Here is a 20,334-nt window from a genome sequence, read left to right as displayed (position 1 = left end):
CAAACTTTTGAAGTTCTCAAGAAAATAACTGCTATTGTCAACTGCAACTTTGAAAACTACATGTGCCAGGTTCAACATCAAGGTCTGCCTTCAGGTCCAACAGCAGCGGAAACACGAGTTAAGCAAGGCTGCATTGTCTCACCAGCACTATTTAATATAGTACTGGATCTTGTAATGATGCAACCAATGGATTAAGAGAGGAATAAAATGGAGCAATGTAACACACCTAGAAGACCTAGATGTTGCAGATGACCTTTGCCTTCTGTCCCACAGCCTCAATGACATGAAAGAGAAACTAGAAGATCTGAAATCTGCAGTGAAGAAAGTTGGTTTGAGAATTAATGCCCAAAAAACAAAAGACATGCAGGCAAATGATGACAACACTGCAGAGCTTAAGCTTGGAAGCCAGGTAATCAAAAGGGTGACTAAGTTTTGTTACCATGGAAGCATGATTACACCATATGGTGCTGCAAGAGAAGACATTAACAGCCGCATCAAAGCCAAGGGCACTTTTCAACTCTCCACTCTATCTGGAGACCAAAGGAAATAACACTGCAAACCAAACCGCGGATATTTAAAAGTAATGTAAAATCTGTGCTTCTACATACATGTGAAACATGGGAAGTGACAAAGTAGCTAATCCATAAGCTGCAGACATTCAACAATAGATGTCTGGGGAACATCTTATGGGTATGATGGCCAAATGTAATCTCTAATGAAACACTCTGAGAAAGAGCCAACCAGCAGCCAATTGAGGTGCAAATAAGAAGCAGGAAGTGGCGATGGTTAGGACATGCACTTACGAGACGAAATGAACATATTGTAAAGGAAGCACTTTTTTGGATCCCACAGGGACGACAGAGAGAGGCAAGCCCAAAATGATGTGAAGACGATCAGTTGAAGCAGGTCAGCAGCAAGGAACAGGACTGGAAGAAGTGATTTTTTTTTTCTTTTTCTGACATGTTTCGCAGGAGTTACACTGTCTTCAATAGCTTTTTTTGTTTGTTTACTATCAAATAGCAGGAAAATCACTTTTTGCCATTTGTGCAAAAAGAATTTCAGTTTTTAAGTGAAAACAAAAATCTTTTAATGTCTTGTTAACACATACTGTAGTTTCTATAGCTTTCTGTACTTTGCAGTAAGACTGTTATTCTTTTATGGTTTGTCACCGGCAACCACGGAGAACTAAATACAGAAAAACAACTTACACCGAAAATTATGCCTGTTACATTAAACTTGTGGTTTACATTATTTTACTAAATGTGAAGGATCATGTGTGTGTGTGTGTGTGTGTGTGTGTGTGTGTGTGTGTGTGTAGAATATTTAACTCTTTGTTACTTTCTGTTACTGTGGTAAATTCCATTTTTGGGTGGATTGTGTTCAGATCTTTGTGCAGTTGTACACTTTTAAAGACCTTTAAAGCATAGGATTCCACATTGTCTTCACTGTGAAACTGCACTTGTAAACTTATACTGTCTCACTGTTTACAAGACAATCACAAGATGGTGGGATGTTGAACAGGTTTTGGGTGGAATTTTTGAATCTAATTTTTTCTTTTTTACAGTTCTTTGAGGGCAAGGAACAAAGTTTCATCGCAAAGAGCTTTGTATTCATTCACTATTTCTTTTCCTTCTATAATTTTCTGTATCTGGCAGTTTTCTCCGATTTCCTGTAGGACACTGCTGTTGCTTTTTAGAAATTTTAATGGGAGCTGATGTGTGTTAGTCTGTGGTCCACAACCATATAGTGTTCTGTGAATGCAGAATGACAGCTGTTAATCTGGAGCTTTTCTGTGTTCCAAATTATGAAATTTCTGCTTAACTGTTCCACATATATTGATTACAATCTTGGCATCTGAGCTAATGTGTTGTGTTTGTGTTGGTATTTGTCATCTTTAGTTTTTTCTCTACTGAATTAGTTGTTCTATGGGCTATTTTCAATTGCTGTTTTGTATGTTGCCCTACCCTGCGAACTGCTTTTTGTTGTAAGTGGGACAGTACCATTTGTTTGTTTGTTATGGGTGCTCCATGTTCATGTATGTGTTTTGTATGTTTGTGATGTGCATGTGTGTTTGTATGATGGTTATGATCTGTGTGTGCTGGATGTCCCTTGCATCTTCGTTTTAAGTTTGTGACTCAGTTTGTCTTCACAACAGCTGTTTTATTATCTGTTGTTCCTTTTTGTAGTTGCCCTCAGAGTGTAGTTTTATTCAGTCTATGCAGCATGTCTCAGAAACCAGCTTGCTAGTGTACTACAGTGTGGTTCAAGTTCCTGTGTATGGCTGGGCTAGTGGTCATGGATTCCTTGTTTATACAATATCAGTGTTGATTGTTGTGTCTGTGTATTGTGAGATCAAGAATATTTAACTCTTTGTTACTTTCTGTTACTGTGGTAAATTCCATTTTTGGGTGGATTGTGTTCAGATCTTTGCGCAGTTGTTAGACATGACTGGGGGTTTCATGTAGAAGGCATAGGACGACATTTACATAGTAAAGGCACGAGACTATTCTGTATCATTTGGTTCTTATTATGGTTTCAAATATATTTTCTCACTGTGATTAAGCAACATGTTAGCTATACATCCATTGACTGGTGACTCTACAGGGAGCCCATCTTGTTGTGGGTACAAGTAGTTATCAGATGAAAAGCCAGAAACTATCCAAAAACTAACTTATTTGAAAGCAAACACAGACACAAAAGTGAGTTGGGCCTCTTCAGTTTTACTGTATAGCTGCTTAATATTTACTTGATTACAATGAGGTTTTTCAAAGAAAATATTTTTACATTTATAAACACTGAATCCTATTACTCACACATTATTATTTGCCATAAAGCTTTATAACAATCACAGTAACAAACCAACTACTTGCATGTAGCTAACAAAACTTTTCAATCTAAGACTTTATGAGTATAGATATTCAAGCAATTTATAGAAAAAGGAGCTAATGAAGTAAACACCACTCACAGATTAAGCCTGTGGCCTGTGCCTACAACATAGCTGAGGAGCAATCTATGATTGTGGGACATGTGATCAGCATGTCACTAATCCATCCAGTTGCTACTGCCAGTAGATGAATCCTAATGATGTCGCTGCTTCTTTAGTCAAGTAGCTCCTCTTCTGGCCCCACAAGGGTTGGGTGATCTCCCCAGCTCAGAAAAAAAAAAATCTGAGGAGGTACCAGGAATTGAACCCACATCCTTCGGCATTGAAGGCCACAACACTAAGTACTCGGTTACAGAGGTAGTCCGGAGCAGTTAATGAGGTATGTTTTTAATTTTATTTTGAATTGGCAGAGATTCCTAATTTCTTACTTTATATTAGATGGGAACTTTTTAAAAATCTTACTAACAGAGTACATAACTTCATTCTGAACACTGGACGAGTTGGATGGCTGTTTGATTTTTTTTTTTTAATTTTTTTTTTTGGGGGGGGGGGGGGGGAGGGAGAGAGAGAGAGAGAGAGAGAGAGAGAGAGAGACCGACCAAACAGCAAGATCAGCAGTCCCATGGCCTCAGATGGCAGAAATCAAGGGAGGAACAACACTAACAGCACAGTCCAGTCAAGGGAAAGGGATAACATGCAAACAAAGAAAGAAAAAGGGACATCAGGGTAGCTGGAAGAGGAAAGAACAGGAGAGGGATAGGTGGACAAGGGGAGAGTTGTGTGGTGGGGCAACAGCACCACTACCGACCCATCCTAACACACACACACACACACACACACACACACACACACACACACACACACATACCGTACCGTGATCATGATACAACTGGGACAACACCAGGGGAAGAAGATACAACAAAAATGGGAAACAAAATAGCACAAAACACAAGACAAAAGATAAGGAAAAGGGAGGGAAAGCCTGGCTGGTGTGGAGGCAAGGCCAAAGGTCTTCCAAACCATTGCCAATGCTAACTGAGGGACTCCCAATGCCAGAAGGAAATTACTTAAATGTGGGAGAACAAACCATTTTTGTGAAGAAAATTGAGGACAGATGTAACCATGCAAGGGTCATCTGCTAACACCTAAGACAAGAAAGGTGGGAGGGCACATTTAGTGCGAAGGACCAAAAGGTGGTGGCAGCCCAGCAAAATATGGATCACTATGAGGGGAGCCTCACAACTATAAAGAGGGGGCAGGGGGCGGATGGCTCACTGCAGAGTAAATAAAAACTCTAGGTCAACCTAGTACAACCAATACAAAGACAGCAGAAGATGGTGGATTCCCACTGGAAGAGGCAGAGAGAAGAATACCTTGTAGTGGGAGTCTCCTTGATTGTGCAAAGTTTATTAGATGGGGGGGCTAGCCTCCCAAAAGTCAGCCCATGATTGAGTAAAAAAGGAATTTGATGTTGAGCCGCAAATCTGCCCCAGAGGTGCCATGAAGAATGGGGAGAGCAGGTGACCCCGACCCCCCCCCCCCCCCATCCAGACAATCAGCAAGTTCAGTGCCTGGAATACCTATGATACCTATGTGACCAGGAATCCAAAGGAAATCAACCGAACAACAACCACCACCACCACCACCACCACCACCACCACAAGTGAGGTGGTTGTGGATGGCAGAGGCCACGTGGTGGCACGAAAAACTCCGAGCAATAACCTGAAGGCCACTCATTGAGCCCATACACAACAAAACCCAGGTGAGTGAGGACTGTTTAATGAAGCACAGGGCCCAATAGATGGCCATCCCGCAGTAAACAACCTACAGGTACCGGGCAAGAGATGGTGTTTCGCACCAACAGAAGATGTGAAGGCATATCCCACATGATCGGCAGATTTAGGAGCATCGGTGTAAAAAACAATAGCATCACGAAACTTCTAAAAGAGCATTCAGAATAAAACAACAGAACACCAATGAAGTGATTGAGGCTTTCAGAACCCAGAAGAGATCCATCCAAAACTTGGGCTGAGGAACCAACCAAAGGGCGGTGGTTGGAGAGAATGTGGGGAACAGAACAAGGAGGGGAGGTGGAAGTCACGGCAGAGAGAAACGAGGTGAAGCCCAACTGGTAGACCCACCTGAGGGCAGGCGATGGCCCAAAGCTGCGAAAAGAACAGAACAGAAGGGCAGAGGAGGGAAAGAGAGGGTAGTGATAGTATAAGAAACCAGTAAGTGGGGCCACCGAATTGGGAGAGATCCCAGCATCAACCAGAAAACTATCGACAGGGATAGTGCAAAAGGCACCTGTGGCTAAATGTATACTACAATAGTGAAACAGCGTCAAGTTCAGCATCATGGAAGGGGCAGCTGATCCATAAACTTGACAACCACAGTCCATACAAGATAGATCTAATGCCCTGTAAAGATGGAGAAGAGTTGAATGATCTGCACCCTAAGAGGTGTGGGCCTGGAAACGTAGAACATTGAGTTTACAAAAACAGCCAACCTTCGGATGATGGATATGGGGCAACCAGGTAAGCTTGTTGTCAAAAAGACGACAAAAGAAATGGAACTGGGGACCACAGTCAGGCTTTAAGCGTCGACGTAGAACACCAAATCAGGCTGGACCACAGTACCAAGACAACTGCATCACATTCGAGTTAACAGAACAAAATTGAAAACTGCGTGAGAATATCCATATCGAAGAGCACCAAGTGGGAGCTAGCCCAAATACAGAAATCATCCAAATACAGAGCAGGGATGACCAACAGTCCAGCAGTCTCTGGCACGGTCTCTCTCTTAAATGCCATAATAAAGGCACTGGTATCAGTCCAATTGTTCTTATAACCTTTCTGCACACACTGAACAAAAAGTATGCCCCATCTTTCCAGATTGGCCTGGAGTTCTTGTTAATTTGAAGGATGATGTCCCTACAAAAATGACCATATTCAGAGTCTGGTGAGGAGTAATGGACACCGGGACATCACCGAAATGATCACAAGCACACAGAGCTGCAGATTGTGTGGCAGAAGAAGTTTTGATCAACAGGGAACCTGACCACAAAACTCCACTTCGCCAAACTTGTCTTCGATATTCTCCAAAAAAAAGTAACTGCTTTGTGGTGGTGAATGTGTCCCTGTCCATCCTATTACAGACCAGATAATGGGGAAAGTGTTCCATCCCAAGCTGGCAAGCCTGAGCCCCCTCCTAGGATGTAGCCAGGTAAGAGAAGGCTGCAGAGTCATAAGAAACAGCATGCAATGATGTGTTACCACTCAAAGAGACAACTGTAGAAGAATTTTTGGCGCTCGATACGTTTCATATGCAAAGGATCCGCCCTGATACCACCCACTCCAATCAAGGGCTCTCCGCATGTTCGCCACTCACCCATAGCAAGGATCATCTGGCACAGCAGCTGTTGCCAGTAGTTCCAATGCTCTGGAATGACAAGCAACCATTCCCAGGCATACATGGGGAGGCAAAAGCTCAGGTATCAGGAGTGTGATCCCTGGGTTGTCAGGAGGCTCAGCCAGATGGGTACATAACAGCCCTGCCACAAGGATTTGCTACACATGCTGGTGACTTAGCGGGGTGAAGGGGAGAGAAGGGGGTTATGGTAGGGAAGGATGAGTGGAAGGAAAGGGGGAGAGGCATCCACGCCGTAGATGCTAGGGATGCAGTTCTTCCCGAAATGGCTCACACTACAGACAGAATATTTAGAAGTAATGGTCAAATCCCAAAGGGGGGCCAAAAACGAAGGATGAAAGAAGAAAGGCAAGAGGAACATATTGGCAAGGAATACAGGAAACCAAGTGGATAGCCAGGTTGACATAAGTAAGAACACAGAGAAATGGGAAGGAGGGGGGGGGGGGGGGCAGCAGGGAAGGAGGGGAGCAGTGGGGAAGGAGGGAGGATGTGGAGGGAGGGGCACAGGGAAGGAAATGCAACACAGAAAGGAAGAATAGGCAACAACAGCTTGAGGCCTGAGAGTGTCACACATGAACTCGTGAAAGAACCGTGAGGCCTGGACAAGGAGGCAATGTCTATATAAAAGTTATTTTTGTGTACTGAATTGTGACTGTGTAAACTGATTTAAAACCATCAATGAGTAAATGCATTGGTAAGTGAATGTTTGAATTCCTAGATTCTTAAAAAGGCTTCTGTAAGACATACAGTTATCCATCTATTTTACACAACATTCTTGTTGCTTGCTTATGCTGAACAAACACTATTTACATTAGGTGCAATGCCCCCGAAGGTAATTCCACAAGACAATAGGGAGCAAAAATACGTGAAATAAGCTAAGACTTCTGTCTTTACATTACCACAATGAAAGGTTCCTAAGGGCTTATAACACTGAACTGAACTTTGACTTCATTTTAACTAATTATCCCACTAAACCCAAAGAATTTTACACACTGCAGTTCACTCAGTGTATGACCATTAATATGTACTTCTGGTGCAAAAATGTCATTATTTCATCTTTGATACTTTATAATATGAGACTTAACAAGGTTAAATCTTGAACTGTTAGCTGTGAACCACTTTTAGGCCTCTTCAGCTATCAACTGAACTGTGTCTGCTGGATTCATGCAATAAACAGACGATTCCATCAGAAATGGAGAACAGGTAGCAACATGAAAATGTTGAATCTATTTTTGGTGACATTTTTCATCTATTTTTGTCAATATTTACATCAATTTTTGGCAAAATTGCTACTTATTTATGGGGAAATAAGGATGTATTTTTGCTTGTGATTAGCAGTATAAATCTACATGTTTGCCTGAAAATGAAACCAATATCAAATAAAAAACTCATAAAAATAGTTATTGGAGAAAAGTAATAACAAAAGAATAGATAGTTTTTATTCTCTACAACAAGAACTTTTTGAGTGGAGTTTTTGCTCTTGAAAAAATTTTAACAGTATTTTTTCCTAGAATTGTCTTTGGTTGTTTTTTTTTTCTGGCTCTATTTAAGTGATTTTAAGATTTCTCTCAAAACTATCTTTCTAATCCCAACCATTTCGGTAACTGTGAAATCTGTAGAATGTAAGCCCTGACATGCATATTGCAGAGCTTTTTAGTGCGCTGTGTGACCACTTGGCAACACAGGGCAGCCAGCCTACACCAACACCGTGTTTCTCTGGCAGCAGAACTGACACATGGCCACAGAGACTGCCAATCACTTCTGGTGTTGTTGACACACACACACACACACACACACACACACACACAACACACACGATGGACAGGATTAATTTCTTCATTCATTTCAAAATGAGAAAGGAAATCAATGAACTACGCACAATGCAAAGCAAAGTGGAGTGCACAAAGTATTTGACAATGATTACTGCACGATTTTTTGCTGAAGTTGGTAGCATCATAATGAGCTAGTTTAGGCCTGACCACCACCGGTATTTTATGCAACCACAGTTCACACCTGAACCACCACATTTAAGGTCTGCATAATACAAACTTTGGCTGGGAGACAAGCATATCCATGTCATGGCTTTAAGATACCACATCTGAAGTCAGAGTCCCACACTGCCCTATGTGGAATGCATTTTACAGATACCATTTAACCATCCACTGTCTGACGTGGCAACAAAATGTAACTTATGAATGTACTGATTTGTCCCTGCATTTTAGCACAGGTGTGCTCTTTAATTTTTAGATGCATTTTACACACAGTATCTTTCCCATACAGCTGCAATACAGCAACAGTAAATGAAAATGATTATTTTTTTATATATTTATACATGGAAAATAAAGCTATTTCAAACTCTATATGATAAAATAGTTCATCTGATATAAGTTGCAATTTTTGCATTTTGAGACAGAATTCACATCTACTTTCGCATTTATTGCAAATGAAAATTTTTCAGGTTCCTAGGAATAGGATTCATTTTAATCATTCAAGTTTTGATAGTAATTTGAAATATTTTGCATCTCAAAACCACTCTAGGAAGAATGACGCAACATTATTATTATTATTATTATTTTTTTTTTTTAACTGTTTCAATGTGATTATCAAATTCAGTTCAGTTTAGCACCAATATGGAACTGAGCTTATTCTACTCAGTTTCCTGTGATATGATTATTCTTTAAAGTATTGTTTTTTGTTATTCCTAAACAGTATTGTCAATCAATTAACTTTCACTCACCTATCCTTCACTCTGAGAATTTGTGTGTGGAAATTTATTATATTTTCATAACTTTGTTTATCTGTGACAGAGTACATTAGGAGGAATCCGTCGCCCTTTCTCATGTACTGTTCTCTCATGGCACTGAACTCTTCTTGGCCTGCAGTATCTAGAACTGATAAAAAGCGATAGATTGTTAATGCTTTACAATGATTGAAAAATTGAAACATGATACGCCTTAGGTGAAATGTTAAGAAAGTTTTAATATACAGACTAAGAAAGGAAAGCAGTATTCTGTGTCAAATGATAAAGTATGTTGTTCTTGTTATTGCCACAGAAACATTTGCGTACAAAAAATTACCTTACTTATCAACAGACATGCAGTACAACGCAATCTAGTCAAGGATGCTCTTACATGAAAGTACACATTATCATCATCATCATCATCATCATCATCATCATCATTATTGTTAAGGCATATACAACTGGGAGCAGGAGCAAAGTGTGTTGCAAAAAATACAGGCCTCACACTGGAATTCAAGTAGTCACTGAACACTTTCCCAGAGACTTACAATCACAACAGAACTATGTAGAAATCCTTTGTTCTATGTCAATTGTCTGAACACTACAAAACATTGTTACATTATTTAATTAGTGAGCATGGGCTGTTGGTCATTGCAGACCAAGTATGCATGTATGAAAGGTTGATCTAAAAAAGAAGCAATGTAATAAACACTGTCTTAATGACTGTTAATCAAGATTAATTACTAATAACACACTAATAACTAACGGTACTTGCGACTGGAAAAGTAAAGAACAAAGAGAATTAGCTACACACTGAAACTTTCACAGGAGAAGTAGTTCATAACATTCAGAAAGATATTGGAAGCATCCAAATCACTGCAATACAAAAGAAAGCAGGAGGATTTTTCAGAAGAAAAACAAAAGTTTTATATAAGAAAATTTAAAAGTTAATATGCAACTTTCATTTGGCTAAGCATAATAGTTGAACAAACTAATAAAGAACCAAGAGAGGAATGTGGAAAGCTGAAAATTGTTAACAGAGCCACAGAGGGATATAAATCAAGGTAATGAAATGAACTGCTTTTTATTTTTATTTATTTATTGTGACTGTTTACTAACAAAAAGCCCACTACATAAGGTTGGTACATAACATTCTCGGTATATCAGTATGCATTGAACAGTATTAAACAACAAATTTGTGATATAGATAGAATTGAGGAAAGAAAATACTCTGAAGTTACTGATGTTTTAGTTTACCTGCTTTTCAAGGTCCACTTTGCAGCTGAAGCACAAGTAAAGCATTCCACATGGCATTTGCTGTTAAATACATATGCCTAATGAGATTAGGCTATCTTATGTCAAGACCTATCGGAACAGTCTAGAGTGCACAGCGTGTTGTGTTCCTTGCATTTACTGCTGGTTGTGCTCTTCCCGGGTTATCAGTGAAGTGTTAGTGGTGCCATCATGATCCAGACTGATAATGTCCACTGAGCAAAACCAGTTGTCACGTAATAAACATACCTTAATACTCCTGTGGTATTTCTTATGACATTAACAGAAAACAGCTAAGGAGCACACAATGATCAAGGTTACCACCATGCAGAGCACATAGTTTGCCTTATCAACACTGGAAGACTAAGAAGTTTTTAGAGAGGAGAGGGGGGTGAGAGAGAGAGAGAGAGAGAATCAGTGAAGTGTCTTGGTGTCTTGGTTGCGGATGGTCAGGTCACTATACAAGTGAGTGTAAAAAATCCTGAGAGTGTTTGGCAATAAAGGCCTCATGTACAGGGTTATTACAAATGATTGAAGCGATTTCACAGCTCTACAATAACTTTATTATTTGATATATTTTCACAATGCTTTGCACACACATAAAAAAAACTCAAAAAGTTTTTTTAGGCATTCACAAATGTTCGATATGTGCCCCTTTAGGGATTCGGCAGACATCAAGCCGATAATCAAGTTCCTCCCACACTCGGCGCAGCATGTCCCTATCAATGAGTTCGAAAGCATCGTTGATGCAAGCTCGCAGTTCTGGCACGTTTCTTGGTAGAGGAGGTTTAAACACTGAATCTTTCCCATAACCCCACAGAAAGAAATCACATGGGGTTAAGTCGGGAGAGCATGGAGGCCATGACATGAATTGCTGATCACCACGACCGATCCATCGGTTTTCCAATCTCCTGTTTAAGAAATGCCGAACATCATGGTGGAAGTGCGGTGGAGCACCATCCTGTTGAAAGATGAAGTCGGCACTGTCGGTCTCCAGTTGCGGCATGAGCCAATTTTCCAGCATGTCCAGATACACGTGTCCTGTAACGTTTTTTTCGCAGAAGAAAAAGGGGCCGTAAACTTTAAACCGTGAGATTGCACAAAACACGTTAACTTTTGGCAAACTGCGAATTTGCTGCACAAATGCGTGAGGATTCTCTACCGCCCAGATTCGCACATTGTGTCTGTTCACTTCACCATTAAGAAAAAATGTTGCTTCATCACTGAAAACAAGTTTCGCACTGAACGCATCCTCTTCCATGAGCTGTTGCAACCGTGCCGAAAATTCAAAGCGTTTGACTTTGTCATCGGGTGTCAGGGCTTGTAGCAATTGTAAACGGTAAGGCTTCTGCTTTAGCCTTTTCCGTAAGATTCTCCAAACCGTCGGCTGTGGTACGTTTAGCTCCCTGCTTGCTTTATTCGTCGACTTCCGCGGGCTACGCGTGAAACTTGTCCGCACGCGTTCAACCGTTTCTTCGCTCACTGCAGGCCGACCCGTTGATTTCCCCTTACAGAGGCCTCCAGAAACTTTAAACTGCACATACCATCGCCGAACGGAGTTAGCAGTTGGTGGATCTTTGTTGAACTTCGTCCTGAAGTGTCGTTGCACTGTTATGACTGACTGATGTGAGTGCATTTCAAGCACAACATACGCTTTCTCGGCTCCTGTCGCCATCTTGTCTCACTGCGCTCTCGAGCGCTCTGGCGGCAGAAACCTGAAGTGCGGCTTCAGCCGAACAAAACTTTATGAGTTTTTCTACGTATCTGTAGTGTGTCGTGACCATATGTCAATGAATGGAGCTACAGTGAATTTATGAAATTGCTTCAATCATTTGTAATAGCCCTGTATATTCTCCAAAAACACAAATCATCCAACTAAACATGTTACTACAAAGAACAACACCAGAAGATAGCACAAAAATAGTTTTTCTTTAAGGATACTTATGACAGAAAAGCAAGAAAGGCTGATTGATAACACAGATACCAAGTTTGTTGTGGGCAGAGGAACTAATGAGCACATGTCACATGAAACAGAAATTACACCCAATGTGATGAGCTGTGAAGGTCCAAAAATTATGATTGCAAATAGAAATTTCATGTGAAGCTGATTCTCAAAGTATGTTATTGACCAACACGTCACATGTCTCTGAACTATCATGACATTTGTTGTGACTAAATGCTATTACTGAAAAAGGGGGGAGGCAATATTTGACAAGAAAAAGGTGAATATTGTGAAAGATGGAGGCAAATCAGAACTGCAGATCACTGACATCAAAAGTGACTGTAAAAAGGATGACACAAAACAAGGGTTTGAGTGGCACAAAAAACTAGGACATCTGAATTTCAGTTATCTGAAGAAAATACCAAACTCTGTGATGGTATGGACAAAATTGTGTCAGAAGATAACATGCCTTCTTGTGAAACATGGATAATGGCACAGCAAGTACGAAAACTATTCAACACTGTACAGCACAGAGCAACAAGACTTCTTGTGGTTATTCACACAGATCAATGTGGTAAGATAAGCACCCCAACTTAATAACTATTATTTTTTAACATCTCTTTATGATTAAACATTTCTTGAAAGAGCATAATTTTCACACAAAAGATGAAACAGAAGACCCTATTGAGGAATATGTAAAGGAAAGTCAAGATCAAGGCAGAAAAAAATAAGATGTGACAAAGGATGAGAGAACAAAAGCGCTGACTTCAAGGTATAGTGATTGACTACACAAAGAATCTCCTCAACTGAATAGTAAGGCAGAAAGAATAAATCTTACTCTCGTGAGCAAAGAACCATGTTATTTGATTCAAAAGTTGGAAGGAAAATATGGGACTATGCAGTCTTGACTGCAGCTTATCTCATGGATAGAAGTCCTAATACAGCAGTTGATGCGACTCTCAGTTGTTGTATGAAAGAAGAACAAATTTGTCAAGACTGGTGTTCACAAAATAACTTGAGTATTTAGAAAACGGAGTGTAGGAGGCATTCTTGTAGGATATAAAGACAATGGCTATGTCATATGGATTCTTAAGACCGGAAAATTTTCTGAAGCAATGATTGTTGAGTTTACTCACCAATACACAGACAGATGTGAGGAAACCAAAGAAGGAATACATCTAAGAGTAGAAAACAAATCTTTCGAAGAGGAAGAAAGAAGAGAACACTTTGAGGAAGAAAAAGAACAGAAATTTCAGAAGAATATCAAAAACATATCAGAAACCAAGATGTCAAATAAATTTACCAAAGGGACATGATTATGCCATATTCACATACAAGAAATGCATTGTAGGTGAAGACAAGGAAAACTGAATGAAGGTTATAAATGAAGAGAAAGTCACTGAACAAAACTGAAACCTGGACTTGGTAGATAAAAAAGAAACTGCTTGTGGAAAAGAAACAATTACTAGAAAATGGATTTTCAAGAAAAAGGATAATGGAACATACAAGGCTATAGTTTGGAAGACGAGTCTTTGGCACTGAAAGCTCAGAAGCATTGTTCCATTGCCTAGCAACCGCAGGTAGCCAGCCAACGACAGACTGCACTCTAGCAGGTAGCAGGAGCTACGTTGCCGCTCTTCAAACCTGACACGCAAGTGTCAGAAACTTACCAGTGAGTGTCTCACGTGCAACCAGTCATGTCATTTTGTCATTTGTGATAATAGTTCAGTTTGTAATTCATTTCTGTTGTTGTTAGTGTTTATTCGTTTCTGTTTCCTTTTAAACAATGTCCTGTGTGATGAGTAGTGCCAGTCTAACACATGAAATGAAACGGAGGAAGAAAAGTGTGCTACACAGCCAGGCCTGCAAATTCATTTGTTCAGTGAGGGACTACTTCGAAAAAGAAAAGAAAAAAGGAGAGCCTTATTTTCTGTTGCTCAGGTTGTTAAATGGGCAGCAGCAGCATTGAGACCAAGCAAGAATACTGCTGTAACAATAGGGAAAGAACAGTACAGTATAGATTATGATGAGAGGCACAACAAGGCCATGCAGACCAGGAAACAAGCAGCTGAGGAAGTGGCGAGTGACAGTTTTGGATGATTTTGAGAAAGATGCTATTTGTCATGTAACTTCAAAAAGACGATCTTTTTAAAACAAGCAAATTTTCATTATGTACAGTGCTGAAAGACATAGGCTTCGATTACACAATGTTTAAAAGACACAAAATATTGATGCTGCATGGTGGTGTAGATTTCAGTGCAGGAACATGGGTGCGAGATTCGAAAATATAGTTTGGGTAGATGAAACTTGGGTTAATGTCAGCAATTCATTACAACGAGGCTGGAGTGATGAAATGCCAGAGGGGACCGTGGCAGCGCCTGTTGAAAAAGGACAATGAATTGTTTAACACGCAGGTACATAGGACGGTTTTGTGCCCAACTGCTTGTTAATGTTTTGTTCAAATTAGTCAGGTGATTAGACAAAGAGTTGAACAGTAAAAAAGTGGTATGAGGCATCGCTTATGACGAATCTGACAAGTCCTCAGTGATTGTTATGGACAATGCTCTTTTATCATTCTATTGTTCATGATAGGACACCAACTTTGGCAATGAAAAAAGAAGATATCATTCAGTGGCTGAAATGATGAAAAATCGATTTCAAATAAAATTTGAGGAAGGTAGAATTACTTGAAATTGTGGTACAAAAGAAATCACCGTTCCCAACACGTGTAACTGAAGAGATTGCTACAAGGCATGGGCAGGAAACTTGCTTGGCTTCCTCCATACCACTGTCTTTTCAGTGCCATTGAAGAGGTACGTGCGCAAGTAAAACAATTACATTGCTGCAAACAATAAATCATTCATGATCTCTGAAGCTGAAAATCTTGTAGCAGCTATCAATCGTCAAGCGAAACATGGACAAAAACTGAACAGTACTGCAAGTGTCATCAAAGAGGCAGCCAAAAACGAAGGCGTTGTGGAAGTATGCATAGAAAATTTAATTACACAACTGGGAGGGAGCAATGACTGACTGAGCAGGGCTGAAGTATACTATTTTAACTCAGATCCTGACAGTAATGAGAGTAGCATTACTACAACACATAAGAAGGTGAGGAATAAGCATATTGTGAGCACCATCTTCAGATTATAACAGTTAATATATTGATAAATTATTCAGTTGCACGTTGTAGAATCAATTAATACCCCTGGTATTTAACAAAGGAAACAAAAACTGTGAATGTTCAACAATTTGAGAAAATATTTTTCCTTCATATTGAGAAGTTTGACAAACATCTTTATGATATTTCGGCATACTAGATATAGAGGTTTTGTATTACAGGTATCAACCACAAATAAGGTCACATGTACAAATATGACCTGCATGTTATCGATGCGCTTGTTCCTGCTGCTAGAGAACATGTACAAGTAGAGACCATGCATGGGGTGCGTTAAGCCACGTTCGGCGACATTGCCGTTGCCCACCTGGACTGTCAATACCTATCACTCATTTCAAGGACTAGAGGTTAGTTGCAAGAGGATGTCAACAGGATCAAACAAAACTGGATTTTGAAGATTTTTTAGTTCTGTTTTTCAAACTAATTCTCTGAGATTCTTATCTGCACTTGCTGCACAAGAATATTTCATAATTGACATTTGATGTCAAAACAGCCTTTCCTAATGGTAATATGAAAGAACAAGTTGTCATGGAAGTTCCGGAGAGATACAAAGCACCTAGGAAAATTTGCCTCTTCAAAAAGGCACTGTATGGACTGAAACAAGCTCCTTTGCAGTGCAGTAAGATACTGCACACGTTTCTTAAGAATTAAAAATTCATTCAACTGAAATCCAAACAACATGTTTACAAATCACATACTGTGAGGAAAATGTATCTTGCTATAGATGTTGACAACGGGATTCTGTATGGAGAAGACATCTGTCAAATGAAACATCTACTGCAAAAATTGAAGAAAAATTTTGACATTGCAATTGATGACTAACCAATACACATCTTGACTTGAAATCAAAAGAATAAAAGAAGATATCTACATTATTAAGAAAAAATATGCTAGAAGCGGTGAAAAGATACAGAATGGAAAAAAGAATGTAACGTTGTTAATTTCACCACAAGGAGAAACTTAAAAAAAAAGAGGGGGGAGGGTCAATGCAGCAAAGTCACACTTTCCATACAGTGAAGTGAGAGGCAGTCGCGGTATCTAACTTTTAAAACAGACTGGACTTGGCAAATGCAGTGAACTATGAAAGCAGATCAACAAGTAATACAAATCATACAGACCACAAATTGCACATACAAATAAAGCATTTTTGCTCACCCAGAAAAAAAAGCAAAAATTTATGAACATGTTGCATTAAACCAAAACCATCACAGCGTGTGTGTGTGTGTGTGTGTGTGTGTGTGTGTGTGTGTGTGTGTGTGTGTGTTTGAGGTTTACGGGCGCTAAACAGCGTGGTCATCAGTGCCCAAACGCATAAAAACAGGAACACACGCAGTGAAGGGACTAAGACAAACAGCGAACAAGGAGAACGGCTAAAAGACCCAGACCTGACGCAGTTCCAAATCCTCACATACAGAGGCAAAACAAGAGGAGAAGGAACACACTAAAAAGGAAAGGAAACACAAGGAAAAGAGAACAGAAACCGAAGGGAAACAAGGAGGTAATCGTGACTGGCTGACCTCTTACCTAAAACCTGGGTGAGCCAGTCACCCAGCAGCACATTAAAACCCTCTCCCTAAAATCCGAGGCAACAAATTGGACAGGACACAAAACCGTAAGACCTTAACTACAGTCGTTGCGTCATCTTGTAAAATAGAGGGCAAATCCGGTGGCAAAGAAACCACCGCCCTCTGGTCAGAGAATAAAAGCCAGTCAAGTAAAATGTGGCGGACAGTAATCTGGACGCCACAAGAACTGCAGATTGGGGGGGTCCTCCCGCCGGAGTAAAAAACCATGCGTTAAGGGACTGTGCCCGATGCGGAGGCGAGTGAGGAGAACCTCATCCCGCCTGCATGACTGGTAGGACGTACGCCATGGCCGCGTGGTAGCCTTGACCAGACGCAGCTTATTTTCACCGACTGCCAGCCACTCCTCTTCCCACTGACGCATAATGCGAAAAAGCAGGAGGGAGGTAACAGCGTGGAGGGGGACGGCACATTCAACAACGTGAGGGAGGGAACATGCATCTTTGGCAGCCACATCCGCCAGTTCGTTTCCCCTAATACCCACGTGCCCCGGCACCCAGCAGAAGGAAACCTCCTTCCCTTGCCGTTGCAGGTGGAGGAGGGCATCATGGATGTTCTGGACGACCGTATCCGCTGGGTACAAGTGTTGCATGGTCTGAAGGGCACTCAGGGAGTCAGAACAGATGAGGAACTTAAGACTGGGAACACACCTCATCTGCTCCAATGCCCACAAGATCACAACCAATTCGGCATCAAAGATGGTAAACGCCGCAGGAAGCTGTAACTTGACGACTTTATCAGGGAAAACAACAGCACAACCAACAGAGTCCCCCTGTTTAGAGTCATCCATAAATACTGGTACGTGGTCGGGATGCTGGTTTAAAATATCAGAAAATAAGGAGGTAAAAACAAACACAGGAGTGCAGCTCCTCCGGTACTCCGACAAGTCTAAAAGGACGCTGGGTCTCTGGAGCAACCAGGGAGGCAGGCGAGGAAAACCTTGTCGTTGGGGGGCCACACGCTCCTCACCAAGGGACTCAAGCAAATGCTTGGCACGAATCCCAAATGGTCTCGTTGCCCTGGGATGACTGGAAAAGAGACGTTCCGTAGGTGGTCGGGCAACAGTAGGGTACGCAGGGGAGGTAGGACAGGCAAGGAATTGACACACCCGTCGCACCATGAGGAGTTTCCGCCGGATGGCGAGCGGCGGTTCCCCTGCCTCAGCACACAGGCTGGGGATGGGACTGGTACGGAAAGCACCAGTGGCCAGCCTGTTACCCTCATGGTGTACTGCATCAAGAATCTTCAGATACGAAGGCCTTGCTGACCCATACACGGTGCAACCATAGTCAAGACGCGATCGGACGAAAGCCATATAAAACTGCAGCAGACGCGCCCGATCTGCTCCCCAGGACCGATGGCTCAGACACTTCAAAATATTCAGTGCCTTCAGGGCCCGCACCTTGAGGTCTTTAAGGTGAGGCAACCACGACAACTTGGAATCAAAAGTGAGGCCCAGGAACCACACAGTGTCGCTAAAAGGAAGAATGGTGTCCCTCAGACGCAATTCAGGGGAGGTAAAAAGACATCGAGAACGATTAAAATGAACACACATACATTTGTCTGCAGAAAAGGTAAAACCTGTCTTTGCAGTCCATGCCTCTAATCGCTGTATCGTAAGCTGCAACTGCCGACTAGCAGTGACAAGACTGGAGGAAGAACAGAAAACAGCAAAATCGTCCACAAACAAGGAGCATTGGGCAGGACTCCGGATAGTGGACGTGATACTGTTAATGGCGACGGCAAAGAGGGTGACACTTAAAACGCTTTCCTGAGGAACACCATTCTCCTGCACATACAAATCAGATAGCACATTACCAACCCTATAACGAAAGAGGCGGTGGGAAAGAAAGGACCAAATGAAGATGGGGAGACGGCCACGAAAGCCCCACTCATGGAGTTGATTGAGGATATGGCGGCACCAAGTAGTGTCATATGCCTTATGAATGTCAAAGAAGACACCAAGACAATGCTGGTTACGTAGGAAGGCCTGCTGGATGGCCGCCTCGAGCAGGGTCAAGTTGTCTATAGTTGAACGAAATCTCCGAAAGCCACACTGAGAGTGGCTAAGGAGCTGCCTGGTCTCGAGCAGCCAAACCAGGCGACGGTTGACCATGCGTTCCAACGTCTTCCCGACACAGCTCGTCAAAGCAATACTTCGATAACTGCTGGGATGCGTTCGGTCCTTCCCCGGTTTGAGGAGAGGAATCAAAATCGCCTCCCTCCACGAGACAGGGTATGTGCCGGATAACCGTATCATATTAAAACAATTCAGGAGAACTTCCTTGGATGGCAGCAACAAGTGCTGCAGCATGCTGTACCAGATTTGATCATGACCAGGCGCAGTATCATGAGCCACAGACAGCGTCGAATCCAGTTCCCACATTGTGAAGGGGCAGTTGTAGGGTTCAGAATTTGGAGACCGGAAGTCCAAGTGACCCCTCTCGATGGCAGTTCGGTAGCGGCAGAAATCTGGATCACAGTTAATAGTGGCGGTAGATTCCACAAAATACATGGCCAGTGTCTGGGCAATGTCTCTCGGCGCCGTGAGGAGACATCCCTGATGCAGCAATGCCGTGACAGGTAGTTGGCTGCGTTTCCCGGAAATCCTCCTGATGGCTTCCCATACTTTCGTAGGATTAGTGGAGTGGGAGATGGAGTTCAAGAACAATTGCCATGACCGTCGTTTGCTCTCTTTAATCACTCGCCGCGCTTTGGCCCTTGCCACCCGAAAGGCTGCAAGATTGTCAGCTGAGGGATGGCACTTGAAGCAGCGCAGAGCTGCACGGCGGGCTCGGACAGCGGAGCGGCACTCAGTGGTCCACCAAGGGACAGGACGCCTCTTGGGATTACCGGATGACCATGGAATGGACAATTCAGCAGCATGGAAGATCACGGCTGTAACATGGTCTCTACCCATTCGTGGATGCTGGCACGGTGTTCCAAAGCAGCCAGTTGGCTGAAAAGTGTCCAGTCAGCTCTGCAGAGGTGCCACTGAGGCGGCACTGATAATGCCACAGCCTCATCCAGGAGGCGAATCCAAAGGGGGAAGTGGTCACTAGAATGGAGGTCAGCAACAACCTCCCACAGAGCAGAATCCGCGAGTGCTGGAGAGCAAAAGGAAAGGTCAATAGCAGATGACAACCCGGAAGCAGTACAGAAATGAGTGGGAGCACCAGAGTTGAGGATGCACAGTTCTTCAGACATCATGAGGCTTTCCAGAATGCGACCCTTGGGGCAAGTAGTCGGAGAGCCCCATAAGACATTATGAGCATTGAAGTCCCCCAGCAGAAGAAATGGGCAGGGGAG

At 42.0% G+C, this 20,334-nt stretch overlaps 1 protein-coding gene across 1 annotated transcript in view; it reads right to left on the bottom strand.

Moving 5' to 3' along the window:
• LOC126175587 (ras-related protein M-Ras-like) overlaps positions 1–20,334 on the bottom strand; it is a 50,516-nt gene that overhangs the window by 14,588 nt on the left and 15,594 nt on the right. The window contains exon 3 of the mRNA XM_049922447.1: positions 9,051–9,204. Within this exon, the coding sequence (XP_049778404.1) occupies positions 9,051–9,204 (154 nt within the window). The remainder of the gene's footprint in view (positions 1–9,050; positions 9,205–20,334) is intronic.

This window comes from Schistocerca cancellata, chromosome 3 (assembly GCF_023864275.1).
Source record: "Schistocerca cancellata isolate TAMUIC-IGC-003103 chromosome 3, iqSchCanc2.1, whole genome shotgun sequence".
NCBI classification, from domain to species: domain Eukaryota; kingdom Metazoa; phylum Arthropoda; class Insecta; order Orthoptera; family Acrididae; genus Schistocerca; species Schistocerca cancellata.
Note: the sequence above shows the minus strand (reverse complement) of the source record. Positions and strands in the feature narration are given on the sequence as shown.